Here is a 25,457-nt window from a genome sequence, read left to right as displayed (position 1 = left end):
CTAATTTTTCATTTGACTTTATCGTGATTTGGAATTACATAAGATTTTCTATGTTTTTACTTTCTGAAGTTCTTTTAAAACTAAATTTACGGGGCTGGGGATGTGGCTCAAGAGGTAGCGCGCTCGCCTGGCATACGAGCGGCCCGGGTTCGATCCTCAGCACCACATACAAACAAAGATGTTGTGTCCACCAATAACTAATAAATAAATAAATATTTAAAAAAAAAACTAAATTTACTTATTCAGGCAATACACACATTCTCCTTGTCAAAAAATTAAAACGATTTTTTTTTTTTTTTTTTTTTTTTTTGGTGCTGGGGATTGAACTCAGGGGCACTCGACCACTGAGCCACATCCCCAGACAGGGTTTCACTGATTTGTTTAGTGCCTCACTTTTGCTGAGGCTGGCTTTGAACTTGTGATCCTACTTCCTCAGCCTCCCAAGCCACTGGGATTACAGGTGTGAGCCACCGCACCCAGTTTAAAGCAATTTTTTTTTTTAATTTTAACATTTATTTATTTTTTCTTAGTTCTCGGTGGACACAACATCTTCGTTTGTATGTGGTGCTGAGGATCCAACCCGGGCCGCACGCACGCTAGGCGCGCTACCGCTTGAGCCACATCCCCAGCCCTTAAAGCAATTTTTAGCTGGGTCTCTTCTGACTTCCATCCTCAACCTTAGTCCCTACTTCTCCTTCTGCTAAAACCACTCAGATCTTGAATTCTTTCTGTGGAATTATATATACATATAATTTTAGTCTTTATGATTTCTTCTTTAGCTTTCTGCATAGAGAGGCCTTTCTCATCCTCTGGTTATATAAATATTCACACACATTTTCTTTGTGTCTTTATGTTGAGGTCAATTGTAGTGTATTGTATTATGTAATAGGAAATGACAATTTTTCTTCACTGACTTGAATTTAAGCATATATAATACATATGATGAGATCATATCTAGGTTTTTCTGCTACATTGATCTGCTTATTTTATGCCGGTATACCATACAATTATTGAAGTTTGAAGAACTTCATGTCCACCACTACCATTTATGATAACGTTTTTCCTTTTCATCTTTGAAATTCATAAAGGGCCTCCCTGTTAGCAACTACTCTTCTCTTCCTCTCCAAAGTAAGATCAATTTGCTTCCTTGAATTCCTTAATTTTTTGAGGTACCTTTATTTTCTAGTTACCCAGGTTCAAAATCACTGCCATCAGCAGCTCTCTCCTCAGCTATTAACTCTGCTACATCCTTCTCTCAACCTAAAACTTGTAATTTTCAGAGTGAGAAATAAACACCCTGATAATAGAGAACAAGGAAAGGATTTCCAAAAACTCCTTCTTCTGGCCCTCTCAACTGATTCTCTTTAATTTCATTGCCCCATTTTCCTATTGAAATTTCTGTTATAATATTATTGTAATAGTTTTGGAGTTTAGGGAGGTGGTTTTTTGTTTGTTTGGTTTTTTTCTTCTACTACTGGGGATTGATCCCAGGGGAGCTTTACCACTGAGCCCATCCCCATCCCCTATTTTGGGGTAGGGTCTCACCAAGTTGCTTAGGGACTTGATAAGTTGCTAAAACTGGCCCTGAATTTGCGATTCTCCTGTCTAAGCCTCCTGAGATTACAGGTGTGCACAAGTGCACCTGGCTACTCTGATATTCTTAAGGAAGAAAAAAAACCTGAGTGATAAGGTTTATTCCTAAGAAAAGTATAACAATGGGATGTTGAGGGCATTTAAAAACCCACAGGCCAGACACCTGTCAATCTTAGCTATTTAGGAGGCTGAGGCAAGGGGATCATAAGTTCCACAAGCTAGGGCAACTTAGAGACACCCTATCTCAAAATAAATTCTTGGGGTATAGCTTAGTGATAGAACACTTACCTAGCATGTGCCAAGCCCTGGGCTCAATCCTCAGCCCTGCAAAAATAATAATTTTAAAAAATAAATATGTGTGTGTGTGTGTGTGTGTGTGTGTGTGTGTTACAGTGAGTTTGCATGTACCCTCCATTCATTGTCTCAGTGATGAATGACATCTTACAGTAGTCTTGGTGTATTATCAAGACCAGATAATCAATATTAGCACAGTACCATTAACTACTTTTTACCTGGATAATGTACTCTCTCATTATCCTGAGAGTTTATTTGGTGAATGACCATGCAAAACAGTCATGGAACCAGCTTTCTTATTTACAGTCAGGTTCCACTATGTGCATTAAAAGCCAAAAAGTTAGCAAATGTTATATATTATTATACATCAATCAAAAGAGTTTTTAGGGCTGGGGATGTGGCTCAAGCGGTAGCGCGCTCGCCTGGCATGCGTGCGGCCCGGGTTCGATCCTCAGCACCACATACCAACAAAGATGTTGTGTCCGCCGAGAACTAAAAAATAAATATTAAAAAATTCTCTCTCTCTCTCTCTCTCTCTCTCTCCTCTCTCACTCTCTCTTTAAAAAAAAAAAAAGAGTTTTTAGGGCTGGAGTGTAGCTCAGTAGTAGAGCATTTGCACAGCACGTATGAGGCCCTGGGTTTGATCATCAGCCCCCCCCCCCAAAAAAAAAGTAAAACAGGGATTCATTTCAATAAAAATCCTTTAAAGAAAAGTACGACAACAAAAAAGTGGTGAGCAAAGGGTCAAAGGAACTTAGTCTACTCAAAGTCCACTTCCCTGCCACAGTCAGCTTTACAGAATTTCCTTTTGTTCCTTCCTCTTTAAAGTAATTTCCATGTTCCCTCAGTAGCCAACCACAAGTTTCATGACATAGCCAATTATTTTTACTCTTTGGTATATTCTGTCTTCAGTTTTATCCTGTTTCCAGGGGAGGAGCAGAGTCAAGTTAGGCCGAGAAGGGAATCCACTGCCTCTGCTGTTGTTACCAATCAAAAGCAAACTCTGTAGACCTCCCCTGTGGCTCTGAGACAAAGGAAAATAGTGGTGACAGGAAAAAATTGACAGAGGACATCCCTGCCAGCTGTTCCTAAGATATCATAGAATTACAGGTTGTCTTGGCACATTTAGTGAAATTGTTTTAGATACAGATGTTTTGGTCTTGGTGCTTGTGTGAGGTATGCTTGATGTGCTGGGGCTATAGCTCACTGGTAGAGCACTTGCCTAGCACATGTGAGACACTGGGTTCCATCCTCAGCACCACATAAATAAATAGTTATTTTTTAAAAAAAGAAAGTATATGCTTATAAAGTGCTATTGATATAATAGTGATTGTATTTCAGATTCTTTGACTTTAAAAAAAAAAAATATATATATATATATATATATATATATATATATATATATATATATATATATATATATAAAGATATCAAAAATGTTTTAAAGTCTCCTGTGGTAGAAAACAACATATTATAGTAGTGTGACAAATGTTTCTGTTTAAGAGGTTCAGTATCTGAAATGTGATTACTTATAAATGGAGCATAAATTTTAGAAGTTATCACCTAGCTTGACTCAGATTCTTCCCTGTCAGGATGAAGCCCCTAACCAGTAGGACATGTGCCCTGCCTCACTGGACACCATGGCTCATGCCTGTAATCCCAGCTACTTGGGAAGCTGAGTCAGGAGGATCAGTTGCAAATTCAAGGACTTCTTAGTGACTCAAAATAAAAAATAGAAAGGGCTGGGGATATAGCTCCGTGGTAAAGCACTTGTCTAACATGGTTAGGATTCCGAGTTCCATCTCCAGTACTGAGGGAGGAAAAAAGGAAATTTTGTTTTTATTTTGTTTTTGTTTTGCCTTAATTCAAACATGAATTACAGGGCTGGGGATATATGTGGCTCTGTGGTAGAGCACTTGCCAGTCTCCAGTACCATAAAAACTCTAACAAATATGAATTACATGAAAAATCCTTCTTAAGAAAAATCCATGTACTCTAAGGATGGTAATATAGCTCAGTTGGTAGAGTCCTTGCCTCGCATGCACAAGGCCCTGGGTTCAATCCCCAGCACCAAAAAAAAAAAAAAAAAAAAAAAAAGTCATAAAAAATTAATATTGACTAGCCTTATATAGATTATCCAAATCTAAGTTGTAAGCAGTTTCTCCTTTATTTGTCCTTCTTCTCCATAATTCCTCCCCCCAAAATAAAGATTTTTCTAACAGATTTTGGTACATTATAAAGTTACTGATCAAAATGACCAGACTAATGCCAATAACTCTCAGCCAGAGACTCCCCTGCTTTATTTATCAACTCAAGGAGAGGAAATATCTATATCCTTAAGAAGCCCATAATCAAATTAGGGAGATGATAGCTAACACTCAAAACACGCACTAAGAGCAAGCACTACAAGAGTTCAGAATAAAGGGAAGACTAAAGAGGAGAAGGTACCAGAGAATCAGACAGAGGAAGACAGAGGAAGACATGCAGGAGCCATTTGCAAGTGGAAGCTAATTTTTAAATGTTGATTAGTTCAGATGAAGGATTCTTTTGTCTCTTTTAGCCAGGAGGTACAAATGTATGGTCTGTTAATTCTGCCCCTTTTATTCAAAGAAGCCACACACCTCTGCCTTTAGTGAACTGAAACCAGGTGACTATGGAGTTGATGCAGAGAGTAACCTGATCAAATTAACAGATCCTGCCAGAATCCATCTCTGCAAGAAGTTATGTATGTTAGAGTAAGGAGGAACCCAGCCCCAATCAACACTAAAAAGAAACTTTCTGGTAGAACAAAGAAATTCAAGGAAACAATGATATGAAAAATTAGGTCTGTCCTCTGGTTAATAATTAAGAAGTGATTTTAGGACTGGGGTTGTGGCTCAGTGGTAGAGCGCTCACCTAGCACATGCGAGGCCCTGGGTTCAATCCTCAAAACCGCATAAAAATAAATAAAATGAAGGTATTGTGTCCAACTACAACTAAAAATAAATATTAAAAAAAAGAAGTGATTTTAAATCCAAGTTATTTATGTCTTTATAACATTTTAAAGCAGTATAATAGATTATATGCCATGAAAATTCAGTCCCTCTAGCCAAAAAAGAAATTTTTCTTAGGTTTAAAAGCCTCTTTTTTGGGGCTGGGATTGTGGCTCAGCAGTAGAGTGCTCGCCTAGCATGGGCGGGACCCGGGTTCAATCCTCAGCACCACATAAAAATAAAGGCATTGTGTTATGTCCATCTACACAAAAATAAATAAATTTTTAAAAAAAGCCTCTTGTTGTTGTTGTTTAATCTGAAAAAGGGCCTGGCATGATGGCACAGACCTGTAATCCCACCTAGCTCCGTGGTTGAGCACTTGTCTAACATGGATAGGATTCTGGGTTCCATCTCCAGTACTGAGAGATGGAAGACTGAGGCAAGTGTAAGCCCAGCAGGGGCAACTGAGACCCTGCCTAAAATTTTTTTTTTAAAGGACTAGGGATGTTGCTCAGTGGTAGAATGTTTGCCTGCCATGCACAAGGACCTGGGTTTGATCTCCAGCTCCAGGTAACAAATAAATAAATATTTTTAAATTATTTTTAAAATAAAGGGTCGGCCATAGTGGTACATGCCTGTAATCCCAGTCGCTCAGGAGGCTGTGGCAGGAGGATCACAAATTCAAAGCCAGCCTCAGCAATGGCGAGGTACTAAGCAACTCAATGAGACCCGGTCTCCAAATAAAATACAAAATAAACCTGGGGGTTTAGCTCAGTGTCCAAATACCCCTGAGTTCAATCCCCAGTATCCCCAAAAAATTACATAAAGAAATAAATTATATATTAAAAAAAATAGGGAGTCTTTGCAGATGTTATATAGAGGATAAGACAGTGACAGTGCCATTGATGTCACTCTGCCATTGATGGTTGACTCTGTTGTTGCAGTTTGCAGGTTTGGTCAGAAAAGGAAGAAGCAGACTTACTATAAAGGCTTCTGGACTTTTTTATTACAATAGATTTTCCCTACTTTTTCTAGATTATAAAAAGGATATCCCCAAGATTCCTGAGGCTTTTTTCTGGTTCTTTCTTTTTTCTTAATCTTTGACCTATCTGAAATACATTTTAGTGGACAGAGGTAGAGATTTAATTTTTCTAGATGTCAGTCCTTGATCCCAATGGTATTCAACAGTCCATCTTTATGCCACTAATTTAAAATGGCCCCACTGACATATGCTAAATTCCATATGATTTATTTTTCTAGGTAAACTTTATATTTTTTTCCATTGATCTGTCTAGTCATATCCAACCCTATATACACTACTCTATTCTAATTACTATTCATTTATAAGTTTTACTGTCTGAAAGGTTATTCTTTTTTTTTAAGAGAGAGAGAGAGAATTTTAATATTTATTTTTTAGTTTTCGGCAGACACAACATCTTTGTTTGTATGTGGTGCTGAGGATCGAATCCCGGGCTGCACACATGCCAGGCGAGTGCGCTACCGCTTGAGCCACATCCCCAGCCCTCCCATAACTTTAGAATCAGCTTATCCATTTGTTTTTATCTTATAAGTTATAAGTACTCTACTAATTTACAGATTAATATGGAACATTACATCTTTCTCACATTAAGATTTTTTTTTTTGTGGGGGAGAACTGGGGGTTGAACTTATGGACACTCAACCACTGAACCACATCCCCAGCCCTATTTTGTATTTTATTTAGACACAGGGTCTCACTGAGTCACTAAGGACCTTGCTAATTTGCTGAGGCTGGCTTTGAACTCAAGATCCTCCTGTCTCAGCCTCCAGAGCTGCTGGGAATACAGGCATGCTCTATCACACTCGGCCTCATATTAAGTTTTTTTATCTGAAAGTAGGATGTTTCCACATAAAGATTTCTTTGGGGAGATGGGGATATAGTTCCGTGGTAGAATGCTTGTCTAGCATGCATGAGGTTGTGGGTTCAATTCCCAGCACTTAAAAAAAAAAAAAAGGGTGGGGGAAAGAATATTTCTTTTGTATTTCTCAATAGCATTTAACATTTTGTAATAGTTTACAATATCCTTACTGTTTGTTTCTTCCCAGGCGTTTTCTGTTGCCTTTGAAAATTTTTCATTCTAAATCTTTCATTTTCTGACTTATTAACATAAAAGATATTTATTACTTTTTTTTTTTTTTTTGGTACCCAGGATTGAATTCGGGGACATTCAGCCACTGAGCCACATACCTAGCTCTATTTTGTATTTTATTTAGAGACAGGGTCTCACTGAGTTGCTTAGCACCTCATTTTTACTGATACTGGCTTTGAATTTATGATCCTTCTGCCTCAGTCCCCCAAGCCACTGGGATTACAGGCATGGGCTACCACACCTAATTATTATTACTTTTGTATATTGATTTTGAGCCAAGCAACCTTTATTATTATTTATGGTAGAATCTCATTTTATTCTTTTGGGTTTCCAGGTATGAAATCATATCACTTAGAAACAATAATAATTTTATTTATTTTTTCAACTTTTACATTTCTTATTCCTTTTTTTCATAATTATATTGCCTAGTACCTCCAGAATAATATTAAATAACAGTGGAAGTTAGAAGGTGTCTTTGTCCTCCTGACTATAAAGGGAATGCTTCTAAAGCTTTCCCAGTTAGCATGAATCACAACTTATATATTTGCATCATTTTTTCTCATTTCTAAACATCTCTTGAATCATTCTCTTAACACAAAGTGTTGTTTTCATATTCACAGAACACAAAAATCCCTTCTGTCGCAATATTCAAGTGTCTTTAGGTCTACCCATAAAACACAGGATATATAAGAGTGAGCAAGATAAGGGAGACCTGAACAGCTGAAGTGAAAGGATTAAGTTGTATTTTACCTGTGAATCTCTTTTATGAACAATCAACTTCCCTAAAAGTGGGAGCATATGACTGAAATCAGAACTGTTATTGGTTTGAACAGTTCAGTTTAGAAAACTGCTTAAGACTTAGTTTTTCTGGATCTTTTTGTGAATAAGTTGTTCATTAAGAATAAAACACAGGGGGGCTGGGGATGTGGCTCAAGTGGTAGCGCGCTCGCCTGGCATGCGTGCGGCCCGGGTTCGATCCTCAGCACCACATACCAACAAAGATGTTGTGTCTGCCGAGAACTAAAATAAATAAATAAATAAATAAATAAAAAAGAATAAAACACAGGGGCTGGGGTTGTGGCTCAGTGGTAGAGTGCTCATCTAGTATGTGTGAGGCACTGGTTCAATCCTCAGCACCACATAAAACATTTTGGAAAAAAAAAAAAGAACAAAACACAGACTGGGGGTATAGGTTCAAGGTAGAGCACTTGCCTAGCATGTATAAGGTCCTGAGTTTGATCCCTAGCATTGGAAAAAAGAAAAAACAGTAATTTTTAAAGTTGCCATAGAAATGTCTTAGTAAGTTCGGGATGCTGTAACAAAGTGCCTCTGGGCGGCTTATTGTATACAACAGAAACTTACAGCTTCACAGTTCTAGAGGCTGGAAGTGTGAGACAGAGTGCCACATGGTCAGGTTCTGGTGAAGCCATCTTCCAGGGTGCAGACTGCCCTCTTCTCTTGGTATCCTGGCAGTGGAGAGGGAGGGAGAGAGCCGTCTACCCTCATGATCTAGTCATTTCCCAAAGTCCTCATCTTCTAACACCATCACATTGAGGGTCAGGATTTCAATATTTGAATTGAAGAGGGACGCAAATATTTAATCCATTGCAAGAAATAAAGGTGAATTTCAGTCTTTGGAGGAAAGGATAAGAATGGCGTAGCAGAGCAAGAAGAACCTTGTTGTTTTATCATTGCTTTATTTCTCATCACAGGGAGGAGAAGGGTAAGGGGGACCGCAAGAGACTTGGGCTTCAATCTGACCATTATTGTAGTTCCTGGTCCACAACTTCTACCTGCGCCACTTTGGCCAAGGCACTTGACCATTCTCTGTATTACCTGTGAAGTCTCATCAAACAATGAGAAATTTTCTTAGGATCAAAGGTATTCTTCTACAAAAAAAAAAAAAAAAAAAAAGACAAAAGACATTCTCTTCTCTCAAAAGAGATGTGATGTATTCGGAATTGGTACCTCTGGGACAATTGCTGTGTTGTTGGTCCTACCATTTGCTTTTGTCATGATTGCCTCCACAGGGGTCCTCTAGGGTAAGAAAATCTTTCTTTCTGTGTCTTCAATCAGTTTTGTCCTCAATCAGCTTGGCCTTGTAGTTATCATAACACTTGAATAGATCCCCAAAGACAACTCAAGTCTTTTGATTTTGCTGTCTCCTCCTGCGAAAGGTTTCCAAAACTACCTGAGAGCACAGGCTTTTCCCTGTGCCCCAGTGACAGTGGGGGTGGGAAGGAGCGTCAAGCAAGAAGGGAGACTAGAGATGTTAGAGCCACAAAGAACTTGAAATGGCAAATTAAGAAAATAGGACTTGGGGCTGGGGTTGTGGCTTAGAGGTAGAGCGCTCACCCAGCATGCGTGAGGCACTGGGTTCAATTCTCAGCACCAAATAAAAATAAAGATATTGTGTCCACTTTTAACTAAAAAATAAATATTAAAAAAAAAGAAGAGGGGGGTGGGGCTGTAGCTCAGGGGCAGAGTGCTTGTCTAGCATGCGTGAGGCACTGGGTTCAATGCTCAGCACCACATAAAAATAAATAAATAAAATAAAGACATTCTGTCCATCTACAACTACAAAAAAATTAAAAAAAAAAAAAGATAGGACTTGGGGTTGGGTTTGTGGTTCAGTGATAGAACTCTTGCCTGGCAAGTGTGAGGCACTGGGTTTGAGCCTTAGCACCACATAAAAATAAATAAATAAAATAAAGGTATTGTGTCCATCTACAACTAAAAATAAATAAATAAATAAATAAATAAATAGGGCTTTCATCTTAAACAGTGAAAAACTATTGGAGGTTTTGAACAGGCAGTGCTGATCTGAAAGCTAGGCAGGTAGTTCTTAGATTTTATTGCCCATAAAAATCTCTTTTTTAAGAGGAGCATTCCCAGCCTTCACACTTAGATTCTGATCACATAGGTCTGAGATGAGGTCTGGGAAGCAATATTTTTAACAAGGGCATGGAACCATACTTTGAGAAACAATGGACTAACAACTAAAGGAGAAATATTAGGCAGCTGTTTTATACCAACAGTATAAAAGAGAAAAAAGGGAGTGGATGTAGCTCAAGGGAGAAAATTGCCTATGCCTAACACACACACACACACACACACACACACACACACATATCTTAAGAGCACTAATTTAGCAACACATGCAACAGTAGAACATAGTCATTGTTTTCTAATAATTTTTCCAGAAATAATCCATCCTACTCCTAATTTTGGTTGTTACATATTAGTCCTGAGTTCTGCTGGTAAAGTAAAAAATTAGAAGGAATTAAAATTAGGTTTTATTTAAAATGCTAAAACTAAGGGAACCATTCCCTTCCTTTAATCTCTTTCTAGGTTAAGCTACTCAAATTAATCCATGCCTGTACTTCCAGCACCTTGGGAAGCAGAGGCAGAGATATTGCAAGTTCGAGGCGAGCCTGAGTACCTTAATGAGACCCTGTCTCAAAATTTAAAAAAGTTCTGGGGAAACTTTTGCAAATTTCCTGGACCTCTTTCTTCCTTTTTTTCTTTTTCTTTTTTTTTTTCTTTTTTAAAATTATTCCTATTACTGGGGATTAAACCCAGGGGTACTCTACCACTAAGCTGTACCCCCAGCCCTTTTTATTTTTTGAAACAGAGTCTCACTAACATGCCCAGGCCGACCTCAAACTTGTGATCCTCCTGTCTCAGCCTCCTGAGGAGCTGGGACCATAGGCATGAGCCACCACACCCGGTTGCTTCTTGTTCCCTTGCATCTTGGCCCTTCTTGGTTTTCAGTTGTATGTGGGCATTTCTTGGTGTGTCTTTTTCTCAATGTCTTTTTCCCATCGCATCGCTCCCTTCTTATGTCTTTCTCTTCCTGTGTTTCTTTCTTCTATCCCCTCTTTGCCATCCCATTCCCTCACTCTCTCTGCTGTCTTCCCTTAAAATAATTTCTCTCACTTTTCCTTCCTCCTTTAACTCACCAGTGAGGTGCTAGCTCTGTTTATAATGTAAAAACTGATATTGAGCCGGGTGCAATGGCACACACCTGTAATCCCAGCAACTCAGGAGGCTGAGACAGGAGAATCTTGAGTTTAAAGCCAGCCTCAGCAACTTAACAAGGCCCTAAGTAACTTAGTGAGACCCTGTCTCTATGTAAAATACAAAAAGGGGCTGGGGAGGCCAGGGTTGTGGCTCCATGGTAGAGCACTTGCCTAGTGCCACCCTCCTCCTTCACTGTCTTCTATACCTCATATGTATCTGTCTCCACTGGCTATACTGCATCACACCAGGGCACATATTTTCTTCTACATAAGAGAACTTAGCTCACCTTTCCTTTGAGCCAAGGGCCTCCAGTTCTTCTATGATGTTTATAGAATGTTCACTTCCTTTCTCATCTTTCCTGAGATTCAACACTTTGCAAACTATTGATTTTGCTCTGGAGCTGGGGATTAAACCCAGGGGCACTCTACCACTAAGCTGCACCTTATTTTAAAGATGCTCACATCTATAATCCAAGAAATTCGGGAGACTGAGGCAGGGGGATTGCAAATTCAAGGCCACCCTTGGCAATTTAGGGAAACCCTGTCTCAGAATTAAAAAAAAAAAAAAGGTCTGGGGATACAGCTCAGTGGTAGAGCATCCCTGGAATCAATCCCCAGTGGCAAAAAAAGAAAGAGAGAGAGAGAGGGAGGGAGGGATGGGGAGAGAGAGAGAGAGAGGCTCTTATTTTTACATATGAGAATTTTTTTTATTCTGCCTGGTTCCAAATAAGAAGGTCCCAGTGCCAGAAGATAGCTCTCCTCTAAGCAGGAGGCTTCCTGTAGTACAGGAGGGCCCTCTGTGCTCATGCAGCATACAAATCACCTGGGAGCTTTCAAATGAGAAAAGACCTAGGTGACCCAGAGGGTGGTATTTATAAATAGTACTCCAGCCCTCACCTCCCTTAAAGCCTGTCTACCTAATCCTCCTCTCTCAAGATTGGAAGAGACTTGACCTTTAAGTCTTAAAACTCAGGCTCCTTTCTCTGAAAAATATGGTTAGCAAGAAGCTGTTAAGACAAAAATGTTTCAGCCAAATGATGACCAGTCATCAAAACTCACCTTTCTATTTCTAGTATTTTTAGCCAGATGTTTCTTCTTTTGAGGATCACCTGTTCTTTTTATTATTTTAAGACACTTACCTTGATAATTTTTATTTGCTATAGGCTATTATGAATTTGCATTTTATAATTTGTAAATCAGTTCCCCATATTCATCCCCATGAACTAAGAGCCTTCCTTTTCTTCCTTCTTTCTTTTCTCAGGGCTGGGGTGGGACCCAGGGTCTTGCCCATATTAGGCAAGAGCTCTACGCTGAGCACACTTCCATCTTCAAGCCTTCCTTTTCACCTCAAAAATTACAGAACTTGAAGAGGCCTTAAATAGCCTTCCTCTAACACCTTTGTATGGAATGCTTTGTATTTCTCTAATTTTGTATTAAATATTGAGGATAGAATCTTACAACTCTTGTTAGGATTGTAAAATGAAGCACTTGAGGTAGACATTGATTGCCATAATCACAGCAACTTGGGAGGCTAAGGCTGGAGGATTGCAAGTTTGAGAGTCCCTAAGCAACTTAGTGTGACCCTGTCTCAAAATAAAAGATTTAAGAAAGGTCTGGAGATGTGATTCAGTGGTAAAGCACCCCTAGGTTAAATCCTCAGTAAACCCCCCCAACAAAAAAATAACCCAGGCTGATCTCAAATTTGTAATCCTCCTGCCTTGGCCTTCCAAGTAGCTGGGATTACAGGTGAGCACCACAACACTGAGCCTCAGAAAGGAATGATTTTTTTTTTATTTTTTACTGGTACATTATAATTATACACCATGGTGAAATTTATTGTTACCTGCATACAATATAATTTAGACAGTATCATACCCCTACATTTTCCCTTTCCCTCCTCTCTTCCCTCTCTCTGGTCCCTAAAAGTGGGTAATTCTTGAACTAGCCAGAGATTTTTTTTAAATAAAAGATAATCAATTATATCTTTAACTTGATTACTTATAAAGAGAAGAGCACTGGGCTATGGAGACTAACAGTGTATTTTTAGCTGATTCTCTCCCTTAGTCTGAAATGGAGAAACATCAAATTCACTCTTCACTGAATGTCAGATAAAAGACTAACTTAAAACTTTCTTCTTTTTAGGACTTACTAGACAGATGGAAAAGTGATCTCTAGTCTCAGGCTTTTCTTATTGACCTGGGTCAGTGTTTTCTGGAAGCTGCTGGGTCTGATCTAGGAAACCCCTTCTCCAAGGTGTTTCTCACATTAGTTTTACTAGAATGCCCCTCCTGCCTGTGAGTCTGGAACTGTGGGGATAATTCCCATTTTGTTTGGTTTGTTGTTTAATTTTAAGAAGTCTGATGCCCCTATCACTGTAATGGGGACATGGGATGCTCTCTGTTATGTCAGAATGAGAAGTCTCTCCTGAGTTGTCTGAATAAGGACTGTTTCTTCTGGAAACCTTGGCTTACGTGTCTAGGACATGTCTGTTAGATCTGAACTCAGAATAAGTTGACAGGGCAATATTATCTGTTGTTTTCCCCTCTCCAGTTGGAGAAGCTTCTCTTAATATACAGAAACCCCAGGACTGGTAGGCAGATTTGTAGTACTTGGAATTGAGAGACATGACCTAAGCAGGATCATATATTTTTTAGTTGCCTTTGAATTTAGTTGTAGAAAAAAAGATGGGGAGTGTGGCTCAGTGGTAGAGCACTTGCCTAGCATGCAAGAGGCCTAGCAAGAGAAAGAAAAGGTGGAGTTTGGAAATATGAAGGCCAACCAGCTCTGCAGTGCCTAGAGACCTGGTGAACACACAGGTGAGTTGATTAGGACCTGCACCCCAAAGAGGAGAAATATGCAGTCAAGTTGAGGGCATAGGAAGCTAGAGTCCTCATCTCATTCCAGGTGCTCTGCTGGACAGCCCTTTGTTATCCCTTGTGATTCTCCTATATGACAGCAAAACCTAGAAGGAGTCTCTCCAGAGGGTTAAATGTAGTGCCAGTGCACATGAGATGTTGGGCTGGGCTCTCCACTGCCAGCCAGCCAAACAATGAGAAAGTGTGCCAAGGTATCTGGGGCTTTTGGAACTGCTTGGAAAGGCCACAGAGCAGAAAGGGCAAGTTGGCTGCCTCTCACTCCACATGGAAGACTCCCAAGTTCTTGTATGACTCCAGAACTGGACACCCCAGATGTACAAGACTAGGCCTCACACTGTCTCTAGTTGCACCAGGGTGAAAAGAGAAGGATCTGCCCTCCTACCTGCCACAGTGCCGTGTAGTCTCTGCCTCCCCCAGGGAGAGAGACAACAGGGTCCTGTGGGAAGAGTGTTGAGTTGCTAAATAGCAAAGAAAAACTATATCAATATGTGAACTGTATTTAGTTGGCACTCAATCTACAAAATTTACAAACATTAGCCATCTTTCACAGATTTGGCCTTTGATTTTGGAAAATACTTCTTTATCTTTTTTTAAAGAGAAAAGACATGATTTATTTTCTTGTTTACCTATTTTGTTGTTTTTAAACAAAAAAGCTTGAGACTATCTTTGGGAGAGGGGATGGTTGGGAGGGTGTTAGGACTGAACCCAGTAGTTTTTTGGGGGGAGGGGATGTACTGGGGATTGAACTCAGGGGCACTCGACCACTGAGCCACATCCCCAGCCCTATTTTGTATTTTATTTAGAATCAGGATCTCAGTGATTTACTTAGCCCTTCACAGTTGCTGAAGCTGGCTATGAACTCAAGATCCTCCTGTCTCAGTCTCCTGAGCTATGAGTATTATAGGCATGCGTCACCATGCCCAGCATGAACCCAGTAGCTTTACCACCCCTACCCCTTTTTACTTTTTGAGACAAGGTCTTGCTAAGTTGCCCAGTCTGGCCTTGAACTTGCCAGATACATTTTTTTAAGCTTACTCTTTATTTTTATAAAGTCATATGTATCTACCATTCAAAGAGTCAGTTCACCAAGTTTCTAATGAAGAGCAATATGCTCTGTCCTCATACCCTGTTTTCTACTCCCCAGAGAAGACTATTTTTCATTCTTCTTAGCTGATTAATTTGGTGTTTATCTTGGTATTTCTAAAAAGCACCCTGTGGCTACACTCTAGTGTTTCAGTTTTAAGTATTATTTATTGATTTTCTGCTATTGAAAATGATGGTTTTGTTGTTTATCCACACTTCATTCCTGTTCCGTGTCTTCCCAGAAAAACCATACTGAAGCCGTAGTCTGGTGTGTTTGTGTGTGTGTGTGTGTGTGTGTGTGTTGTTTTTTGTTTGTTTGTTTGTTTTGGTTAAGGTAGTGGTAGTAGTGGTGATACTGCAGATTGAACCCAGGGCAGCTCTATCACAGAACTACATTCCTAACCCTTTTATTTTTTATTTTGAGGACAGGGTCTCACTAACTTGCAGAGGCTAGCCTCAAACTTGCAATCTTCCTGAGCTGCTGGGTTTACTGCATGCACTACTGTAGTCCATTTTGATCATAATGACTGTGTCAACACTATTTACAGTGAAGCCATGTTGTGTCCCGTGCCTACTCTTTCCTTCTAATACAACCTTTGGTTTTTCCCTGATATCAGTAATTGTATTGTTTTGTGATTCATTTGTTTAGGTGTCCTGTATTATATACTAATTTGACCCCAGACTCCCCTAATTATGTGGATCTCCTTTCTGTATAAATGCATTGGGTATTCTGTGAAGTTCACCTTATGGAGAGAAATCGTGTCTCTTGCTTCTGCCCTGCTCTCTTCTGCTCCTGGGCCAGGCACTCAAGATTTCTTGTCTTGGGACCTTCAGCACCACCACTCCAGTTCCCATGCCTGCCTCTTGTGTTAGAGCTCTTGCTTCCTGGATCCCGTGTAATCTTCTAACTTTGATTTTTTGGGGTTTTTGTTTGTTTGTTTTTGTTTTTGTACTGGGGATGAAGCCCAGGGGTGCTTAAACACTGAGCCATATCCCAGCCCTTTTTTATATAGAAACAGGATCTTGCCAAGTTACTAGGGCCTCTCTAAGTTGCTGAGGCTGGCTTTGAACTCGAGATCCTCCTGCCTCAACCTCCCTAGCCACAGAGATTACAAACATGAGCAACTGCACCAGGTTCCCTGTTGTTTTGGTAGAGGTTGTTATTGTCAGTTTATTGAAAAATTAAACAATATTTTCAGTTTGTATCAAAAATTGTTTCCCTGAGAATATTAAAGGCACTGCTCAAATTTTCTCTCATTCTCCAGGGTTCCTGTTGAAAAGTCTGATTCATTCTGATTTTTTTTTCTTTTCCCATTATGATTTTGATCTTTTATATGACAATTTCTTTTTCCTTTGGAAGAAAACTTCTCTTTATCTTTGATATTCTGCACATTCACTAAGATGGGAATTGGACATTTGTAGAACACTTACAATCTGGGAAGTTTTCTTGAATTGATGTATTGATGACCTCCCTGCCCCCTTATCTCTGCTTTGTTTTTCTAAAACTCCTGTTAGTTAATAGATGCCCACTTTTTGCATATCTACTCTTTTCTCTCCTTGTCTTTTTCTTTCTCTTTCTGAGAGCTTCCTTCTGCTTTATCTTCTAACCCTTGCATTGAGTTATGTGGTTCCTCCATGAAAATATGTTTTTCTAGAGGATATTTTTTCCCAAACTTATTTTTTTTAATTATAACAGGAATCTCTTTAATAAATTATGTGTATTTTATTCTTTTTTAGTTTTGTTTTGTTTTTTATTTATTGTTTTAATTTTATTTTAATTAGGTATATGATAGCAGAATGCATTTTGATTCATTGTACAAACTGCAGCACAACTTTACATTCTATGATTATACATGATGTAGCGTAACTCCATACGTGCAGTCATATATGTACCTAGTAGGGTAATAATGTCCATCTCATCCCACCATCTTTCCTACCCCCATGCTCCCTCCCTACCCCTCCCTACACTTTGCCTCATCAAATTTCCTCCATTTTTCCCATGTCCCCCCCCCCATTATGGATCAGTATCCACTCATCAGAGAAAACATTTGGCCTTTGGTTTTGGGGGATTGACTCACTTCATTTAGCATGATATTCTCCAACTCCATCCATTTACCTGCAAATACTATAATTTCATTCTCTTTTAATGCTGAGTAATATTCCAGTTTCTTTTTTTTAAGAGAGAGAGAGAATTTTAATGTTTATTTATTTATTTTTTTTTTAGTTTTTCTGCAGACACAATATCTTTGTTTATATGTGGTGCTGAGGATCGAACCTGGGCCGCACGCATGCCGGGCGAGCGCGCTACCGCTTGAGCCACATCCCCAGCCCTCTCAAAGTTTCTTAATCCATTCATCTATTGAAGAACATCCAGATTACTTCCACAGTTTAGCTATTGTGAATTGAGCTGCTATAAACATTGATATGGCTGCATTACTATAGTATGCTGATTTTAAGTCCTTTGGGTATAGACTGAGAAGTGGCATAGCTGGGTCAAATGGTGGTTCCATTCCAAGTTTTCTAAGAAATCGCCATACTGCTTCCCAGATTGGTTGCACCTGTTTACAGTCCCACCAGCAATGAATGAGTGTACCTTTTCCCCCATGTTGAACATTTTTTCATATATTTGTTGATCAAATGTATATCTTCTGAGAAGTGCCTTCAGCTCCTTAGCCCATTTATTGATTGGGTTGTTTGTTTATTTATTTATTTATTTTGGTGTTAAGTTTTTTGAGTTCTTCGTATTTCCTGGCAATTAGGGCTCTATCTGATGTGCATGTGGCAAAAATTTGCTCCCAAAAGGTAGGCTCTCTCTTCACTTCATTGGTTGTTTCTTTTGCTGAAAAGCAGCTTTTTAGTTTGAGTCCATCTCATTTATTAATTCCTGATTTTATTTCTTGTACTTTAGAAGTCTTGTTAAGGAAGTTGGGGCCTAATCTGATGTGATGAAGATTTAGGCTGCCTTTTCCTTTATTAGGCACAGGGTCCCTGGTCTAATTCCTAGGTCCTTGATCCACTTTGAGATTTGAGTTTTGTGCATGGTGAGAGATAAGGGTTTATTTTCATTTTGCTGCATATGAATTTCCAGTTCTCCCAGCACCATTTGTTGAAAAGGCTGTCTTTTCTCAGGATGTATTTTTGAATTGGCATTATTGACTCATTTGTTTTGCCAAATGATACAAGAACTAGAAAATATAAATACTTAGGTTAGAAGATTTTTTGGACTGAGAGTATACTAGCCTCATATATTATAACCTTCAGCCAAAGAAAATCACCAAAAATATACACAATCACTTATATATAACATCTAGTGCCTATAAGGTTATGCCTTGCCACTTCCTGCCCCCCCCCACTTGGTACTGGGGATTCTAGAAGCGCTGAATCACATCCCCAGCCTGTTTTATTTTTTATTTTCAGTCAGGGTTTCACTCAGTTGCTTAGAGCCTTGCTAATTTGCAGAGGCTGGCCTCAAATTTCAATGCCTCCCAAGTCACTGAGATTTTAAGTGTGTATCACCACACCCATCTTTAATACTCCTCTTAAAAGTTTGCATCTGAAAAAATTAAAAATAGTGATGGCCAAACCAGGAAAACATTTTAAAAGTTTCCATTTGTCTATATTCTCTTTTTTCCTTTAAATTGCTTTTTTCTTTGTTCTGGTTCGTTTTTTCAGAGTAAATGCCTTCTTGAATTTCTGGTGATATTTCACTATCTTCTCATTTTTAAAAGCAGGACTGGGGCAGTAGCTCAACTATAGAACACTTGCCTAGTATGTATAAGGCCTGGGTTCAAAAAAAAAAAAAAGCAGAACTTCTGTGCTTATGATTGAAGCTTATGCACCATGATTTTCACTTTAGGGGGACCCACATGTGTCATTTCCTTCAGGGACCTCTGATATATGTTCTTCTAGGTCTTTTGGGTAATCATATTCAGTTGGTAAATTGTAAATTTTTCGATGTTGATTTTCTGTCCCTTTCTTGGAATTTCTAGGTGCGTGCAGTCTTTGGATTCTTATATTGTAGATAAAAACATCTCCTGTAGGTCTCTGCACCTTCTTTTAAACATCTTTTGGACTCTGCATATTCATTTCAACTTTCTTGGCACTTAGCAGTTTGAGAAACTTGCTAAAAAACTAAACAAGAAAGTAGAAGCAAATACATGATCCATAGAGTACAAAATTGGAGTCACTTTCAGAGCCTTATTTTTCCTTAATTATATTTGATCAGAAATTGGATGAACCTTCGAGATGCTGAGACAGGGAAAATACTCTGGCAAGGAACAGAAGACCTGTCTGTCCCTGGTGTGGAGCATGAAGGTACTTTCTAATACCTGTGTTCATAGGGCTGTAGTCAATACCAGAACCAGCTCTGGGCATCAGGAAGCTAAGTAAATGCATATCTAATAAGTGTGTGAGCCCTGATAGCATAACATGCAAATCCACATGTTGCTGGCATTTTTTGTTCCTTTCTTATATTTTTTTCCCACTTCCCATTTTGTGCTGAAGTTTTAGCATTAGAATAAACCTAAAGATGTGAACTAAGATCTCAACTTTTTTTCCAAAAGGAAATTTGCATTTTTATCTCCCTGAAGTAAAAGAGAAAGCAGAGTTAAAATTGAGAGTAGAGGGGCTGTGGCTGTGTCTCAGCAGTATAGAGTTTGCCTAGCATGTGCGAAGCACTAGGTTCAATCCTCAGTACCACATAAAAAATAAAAAAAAAAAAATTGAGAGTAGAGTCAGGCACAGTGGCACACACCTGTAATCCCAGCTACTCAAGAGGATGAGACAGGAGCATCGCAAGGTGGAGGCCAGCCTCAACAATTTAGTAAGACCCTGTCTTAAAAAGGGCTAGGGATGTATCTTAGTGCTAAAGCTCTTGTCTAGTATGCATAAGGCTGGGTTCAATCCCAGTTATATAACAACAACAACAAAGTACGAAAAGAATAAAAAGAGGGCACCCATGCAGCCCTGTGCCTGGTGAAGGCAGCTACACAAGGCCCTAAGAGGCACCAAATCTGGTATTCCTTGAAGATCTTTCAGGTACAGTGGGTACATTCGAGTTCTCTCCCTTCAACTGAAGTTTCATGCAGTTACAGGGGCATTATCTGAATTTAAGATATATATATATATATAAACAAGTTTCCTAAATCAGCAGTAACAAGTTCCCAGAAACTTGAGGCATCATTGTCATATGGTTTTATGTGGAATGGATCCAACATTTCTATTTCTTTTATCAGCTCGTGTTCCCAAGAAAATCCTCAAGTGCAAGGCAGTGTCTCGAGAATTGAACTTTTCTTCAGCAGAGCAAATGGAAAAATTCCGTCTGGAACAAAAAGTTTACTTCAAAGGGCAATGTCTAGAAGGTATTCTGCTTCCTACATACCTGAAATCAGGGCTTAGATGGAATTGGGACAAAAAGCAAAGGAGTGTTTTGAAAACATTCATTTTTCAACTCAGTTTGTAATAGGATTTTTACTCTCTTCAAGATCAGGGACCCCCAGTGAAAATAAACCCAAAACAAGTCTGGCTATGATAAGGGGCTTCAAGGTCCCTGACACTGAGAGTCTGGGTGTTGGTGCCTGGCTTGGCACTGATATGATATTTTGACATGGTCGTGGAAAAAGCAGCTGTGCTCAGGTCTAGTGCAGTGCTGTACATATAGTGCCATAAGTAAGATTCAACTGCAAGGGCACCCTGCATTGAGTTCTCCCCATAAAGCCTAAGAGGGCATTAGGCACCTTAGCACTAAAGTTCTGAGTGAGAAAGTCTACCTCTGTTTTAGTTCACATCCAGTCTGCTTTTAAGAAAATGCTGCTTACCCTGTGTCCTGCTTACTTGTCCTCCTTTGCTAAGCCACAAGAAGCAAGCCTCTGGCACTACTCAGAGGACCACCTGAGGGGACTTCCTCATCCTTTCTTATGCCTTTAGGGTCTGGAAAGTTTCTGATCACTAACTTCAGTAGTTCTGGAGTAAAAAGAGGTCACCTCTAAAGGGAGACAAAGAGCCTGGTAACTTTATATGGGGGCACTGCTCACCAGCTTTTCCTTCTTCCCTCAGAATGGTTCTTCGAATTTGGCTTTGTGATCCCTAACTCCACAAATACCTGGCAGTCCTTGATAGAGGCAGCACCTGAGTCCCAGATGATGCCAGCCAGCGTCCTAACGTGAGTGAGGTCCCAGGAAACTGCAAAGTGTATCTCAAAGCAGGCATTCCAGGCCCAGGGAGCCCCTGATCCTGGTCAAGGGGGCAGAGAACTAGGTTGAGAAATAAAGGTAAAGGAGTATCCAGGGATGTCTTAATTTACAGGTTACTGACTTTTGTTCTATAAAAAAGATAGTGTGGCCAGGCGTGGTGGCGCATACCTGTAATCCCAGTGGCTTTGGAGACTGAGAGGAAGATCACAAGTTCAAAACCAGCCAGAGCAAAAGTGAGGCACTAAGCAACTCAAGTGAGACCCTGTCTCTAAATAAAATACAAAGTTGGGCTGGGGATGTGGCTCAGTGGTCAAGTGCCCCTGAGTTCAATCCCTAGAATCCCCCCAAAAATAAATAAATAAATAAGATAGTGTGATAAGAGCAGAAAGAATAAAAAACTTTGGGTTGTGGCTCAGTGGTAGAGTGCTTGCCTAGCACATGTGAGGCCCTGGGTTCAATCTTCAGCACCACTAAAAATAAATAAAATAAAATAAAGGTGTTGTGTCCATCTAAAATGAAAAAAAAAATTTAAAGAATCAAAAACTTTTGATTAGACCACATTTTAAATTCCTGATTTAGGAGGCTGGGGATATAGCTCAGTTGGCAAAGTGCTTGCCTCGCGTGCACAAGGGTTCAATCCCCAGCACCACAAAAAGAAAAAAAAAAAAATTCCTGATTCATACCGGGTGCGGCAGTACAACACACCTGTAATCCCAGCCATTTGGAAGGCTGAAACAAGAGAGTCACAAGTTCATGGCCACCTAGGCCACTTAGTGAGTCTGAAGGGCTGGGAGTGTAGCAAGTAGTAAAGCATTCCTGGGTACAATCCCAAGTGCCCACCCACCTGCCCCAAAAAAGAAAAAAACCTCCTGATTCACCCTAACTTCCTGTCATCTTGGGTAATAATGTATGTTACTTCTCTGAGCCTTAGTCTTTCATCTCTAAACAAAGAATGAATAGTTCTTTCTCACAGAAGCATTGTGAAGATAAAATGAGATGATGTGCAAGGGAACTGGCATGTAATAGATACCAAATCTAGCTACCTCACTCCCTGTCCTAATTGCCATCCTTCTGGTGTCTCTAGGCTTTATTTTATCACCTTAACAGAATCTGCCAAACTCTAAGTCCTGACTTAGAGGATATGTTTGGTTACAGGTTTCCAGTGACTAGCTTCTGATTTAATAGCTATGCTTCTGCACAAAGAACAGTTCATTTGTCCTTTGCCCAAAAACACCATCAGTTACTGCCCACCTACCATTTTCTCTTGGGAAAATATATTAGTCTTTCAAATGTTTTATCTCTGTTGAAGGTATAGCTCAGTGGGAAGGAGCTTCCTAGCATATACAAAGCCCTGGGTTTGATCCCCAGCACTGTTGGGGATGTTTTAGTAATAGTGACTTCTAAAGAGTTAGTCCTGCTGGGTGCAGTAGCACATGCCTTTAATCCCAGCTACTTGGGAGGCTGAGACAGGATTACAAATTCAAGACCAGCCTGGGCAACTTAACAAAACCCTGTCTCAGAATAAAAATAAAAAGGACTGGAGATGTAGCTCAGTGTAAAATCACCCAAGGTTTCAACCCCTAGTTCTATGGGGGAATAAAAAGACTACCACAGATAACTGTGTACTATCAGATCATCTCTTTCAACAGGTCCTTTATAAAAGCCACATTAAATATGTAAATAGAGGTTATTTACTTTTGAGTTTTTAATAGTCTCTTTTCTTTAATAGTTTTTTTATTACAGTAGTACCTTTTTATGTTTTAATTTTTTGTAGTTGTAGATGGACACAATACCTTTATTTTATTTGTTCATTTTTTTAAAAAATATTTATTTTTTAGTTGTAGTTGGACACAATACATTTATTTTATTTGTTTATTTTTATGTGGTGCTAAGGATCAAGCCCAGGGCCTCACATGTGCTAGGCGAGCACTCTACCGCTGAGCTACAACCTCAGCCCTATTTGTTCATTTTTAAGTGGTGCCAGGGATTGAACCCAGTGTCTCATGCATGCTAGGCAAGCACTCTACCAATGAGCCACAACCTCAGTCCCCTTTTTTGTTTGTGTATGGGGATGGCACATAGGGCCTCACACATGCCAGGCAGAGGCTCTACCACTGAGCTACACCCTAGCCCAGTAGAGTTTTAGTACCTTATTTACCTTTTTTATAATTGATCACCAGTAGAAATGTATCTCCTGGTTATTAATTACCCTGAAAAAAATACAAGGTAGAAGAGGAGGACATTGTTTTAAATTTGATTAATCTTTGTTTAACTTCTTGGCCAGATCTGGTTTCTTTCAGGTACTAAAGCCAGCCAATCTACTGGAGTATGTGATGTCTTACTTTTTAGAGCCTCCCAAAATAGTTGTTAATTTTTGAGAGCCCCCCCCCCCCAAAAAAAAAAAACAAAACAGTTGCCTTTCACTCAGCTTAAGTGATTTGGTAAGGTCACAGTCTCTCCTACTTTACAAATAAATGGGGGCACTGAGATAGCCACCCAGAAAAATAAAATCTCATCCTCACAGTACAGGTACATGGTTTAAGGGTCTTTGACTATAAGCCACTGGAACAGACTCTGGCTAATAGAACAGAGTTGAAGGAGCCAGGGAGAAACCTGGGCAGCTTAGAAGATGCAGGGGTAGGAGTCTATGGATGGCTTCCTCCAGGAGCAACCAGAGGAAGGATCCTGCTCAGGGGAGAGATTGATTGATCTGAGTTACATCCCATGGTCACCCCTCTGCAAGGTACAGGAGGAGCCACTGGTTTGACACCTGGACTAGAGGAAGGACGGTTCCCCAAATGAGAAGCAGAGTGCTGCTACTCAAAGTCAGGAGAATTGGTACAGGGCAAGCCAAACCTCAGCTATCCACTGCAGTAGGTATTATAGGAAAAGGTACCTCTCTAAAGGGCAGAGGCAGTCTGCAGGTGGCTGTTTGTAATCCTGCCTCCAGCTTGGTATCATGAGGACCCTGGGCTCTGTAAGCAGCCTATGCGTAGAGCACCCTATGAAGGGTGTAAGAGTACACCAAGACAAGCTCTCATGTCCCATTTTTAACTCAATGGAGACAAACTAGTCACATAAGTATCATGTGAGACTTCTAACCCGTGTGGACTAGTATTCTAATGCCCCACGGTAAGGCTTTGACTTGTGCATGATCCCAGGGCCAGAGACCCCAGAAGGAAACCACCTATGGAAGCCAAGTCTTGTGCCTTGTCATGCTCATGCTTTCTCTTGCCCTCCCATTTCTCCTTCCTCACAGTGGGAATGTTATCATAGAAACAAAGTTTTTTGACGACGATCTTCTCGTAAGCACATCCAGAGTGAGACTTTTCTACGTTTGAGAGAAGAATGAGTGTGCACTTCAAGAATTTGGGTTTTGGGGAGGGAGGAGGAAACCGTTTACTTTTTTCCTCCACATGTTTGATTTATGACACTTCACCCCTGATTCCCTTGACGCAGAGCCTGTCTGTGGCCACCAGGGGACCAGCTCCGTGTAGGTAACCAGATGGCTTTTTTCTCCCAAGCCGCCATCTTCCACTGACCAGATTAAACTCCAACCCCAGACCAAGGTAGGGGACTTGCCTGGACTCCTTCCTGGTGCAAGCAGGGAACAAACCAATGCCAGGAACTGATATTGCGGTCACCCATCCCGCCTCCTCCTTGGACCCTGCAGGCTTCCTTTGCCCTTGGTTTTGGAAAAATTCATGTTCCTGACCCATGTTTAGTTTTTTCCTACCATTTCTATTTCATACATTCTCATACATTTAACTTGTAAAATAGACTGTGATATTATTACATAATGTAATTAAAACATGAATTAAAATATTCCTACAGTTTTAGCATGGCACTGCTTCCATCTCTCCTTTTTTCTGGAACATGATTTTGTACCACAGTGAGACAAAAGATATTTTATCAGTGATAGGATCTCAATTGTATTTTACTCCAGAGATTGACTGATCTGGTTCCTGAAGCCTCGGTTGTTGCTTCCAAGGGTGTACATCAGAGACAAAACAAGAAAACCATGGGGAAGCAGCTGGCTGGGGAGGCTGGGCTGCTGCAAGACCAGTAGAAGGAAGCTGGTGTGGGAGAGACACGATTTCATCAGCAGTGCTTTCAGGTCTGACAAGAGAAAACCAAAAAGCGTTCTCTTTTAGAAACTTACTTCTGAGCTGCTATCCCTGTCACTGTCCTTTATAAAATACCAGTGATTCAAAGTTTCTGGAGCTGGCACAGTGGCGCATGCCTGCAATCCCAATGATTTGGGAGGCTGAGATAGGATGACAAGTTCAAGGCCACG

The 25,457-nt window shown here is 40.0% G+C and overlaps 1 protein-coding gene across 2 annotated transcripts in view; it reads left to right on the top strand.

The window, feature by feature from the left end:
• The window catches only part of Pde6d (phosphodiesterase 6D), a 54,591-nt gene extending 29,594 nt beyond the window's left edge, over positions 1-24,997 (top strand). The window contains exons 2-5 of one of the 2 annotated variants that reach the window (XM_026396256.2): positions 19,195-19,283; positions 20,204-20,329; positions 21,024-21,129; positions 24,620-24,997. In XM_026396256.2, coding sequence (XP_026252041.1) covers positions 19,195-19,283; positions 20,204-20,329; positions 21,024-21,129; positions 24,620-24,701 — 403 coding nt within the window. In that variant the 3' untranslated portion in view covers positions 24,702-24,997. Of the gene's footprint in view, positions 1-19,194; positions 19,284-20,203; positions 20,330-21,023; positions 21,130-24,419 lie in introns of both variants that reach the window. The other variant, XM_026396255.2, reaches the window with a different exon arrangement.
• The last annotated feature ends 460 nt before the right edge of the window (positions 24,998-25,457 follow it).

This window comes from Urocitellus parryii, chromosome 1, assembly GCF_045843805.1.
Source record: "Urocitellus parryii isolate mUroPar1 chromosome 1, mUroPar1.hap1, whole genome shotgun sequence".
NCBI lineage: Eukaryota > Metazoa > Chordata > Mammalia > Rodentia > Sciuridae > Urocitellus > Urocitellus parryii.
Note: the sequence above shows the minus strand (reverse complement) of the source record. Positions and strands in the feature narration are given on the sequence as shown.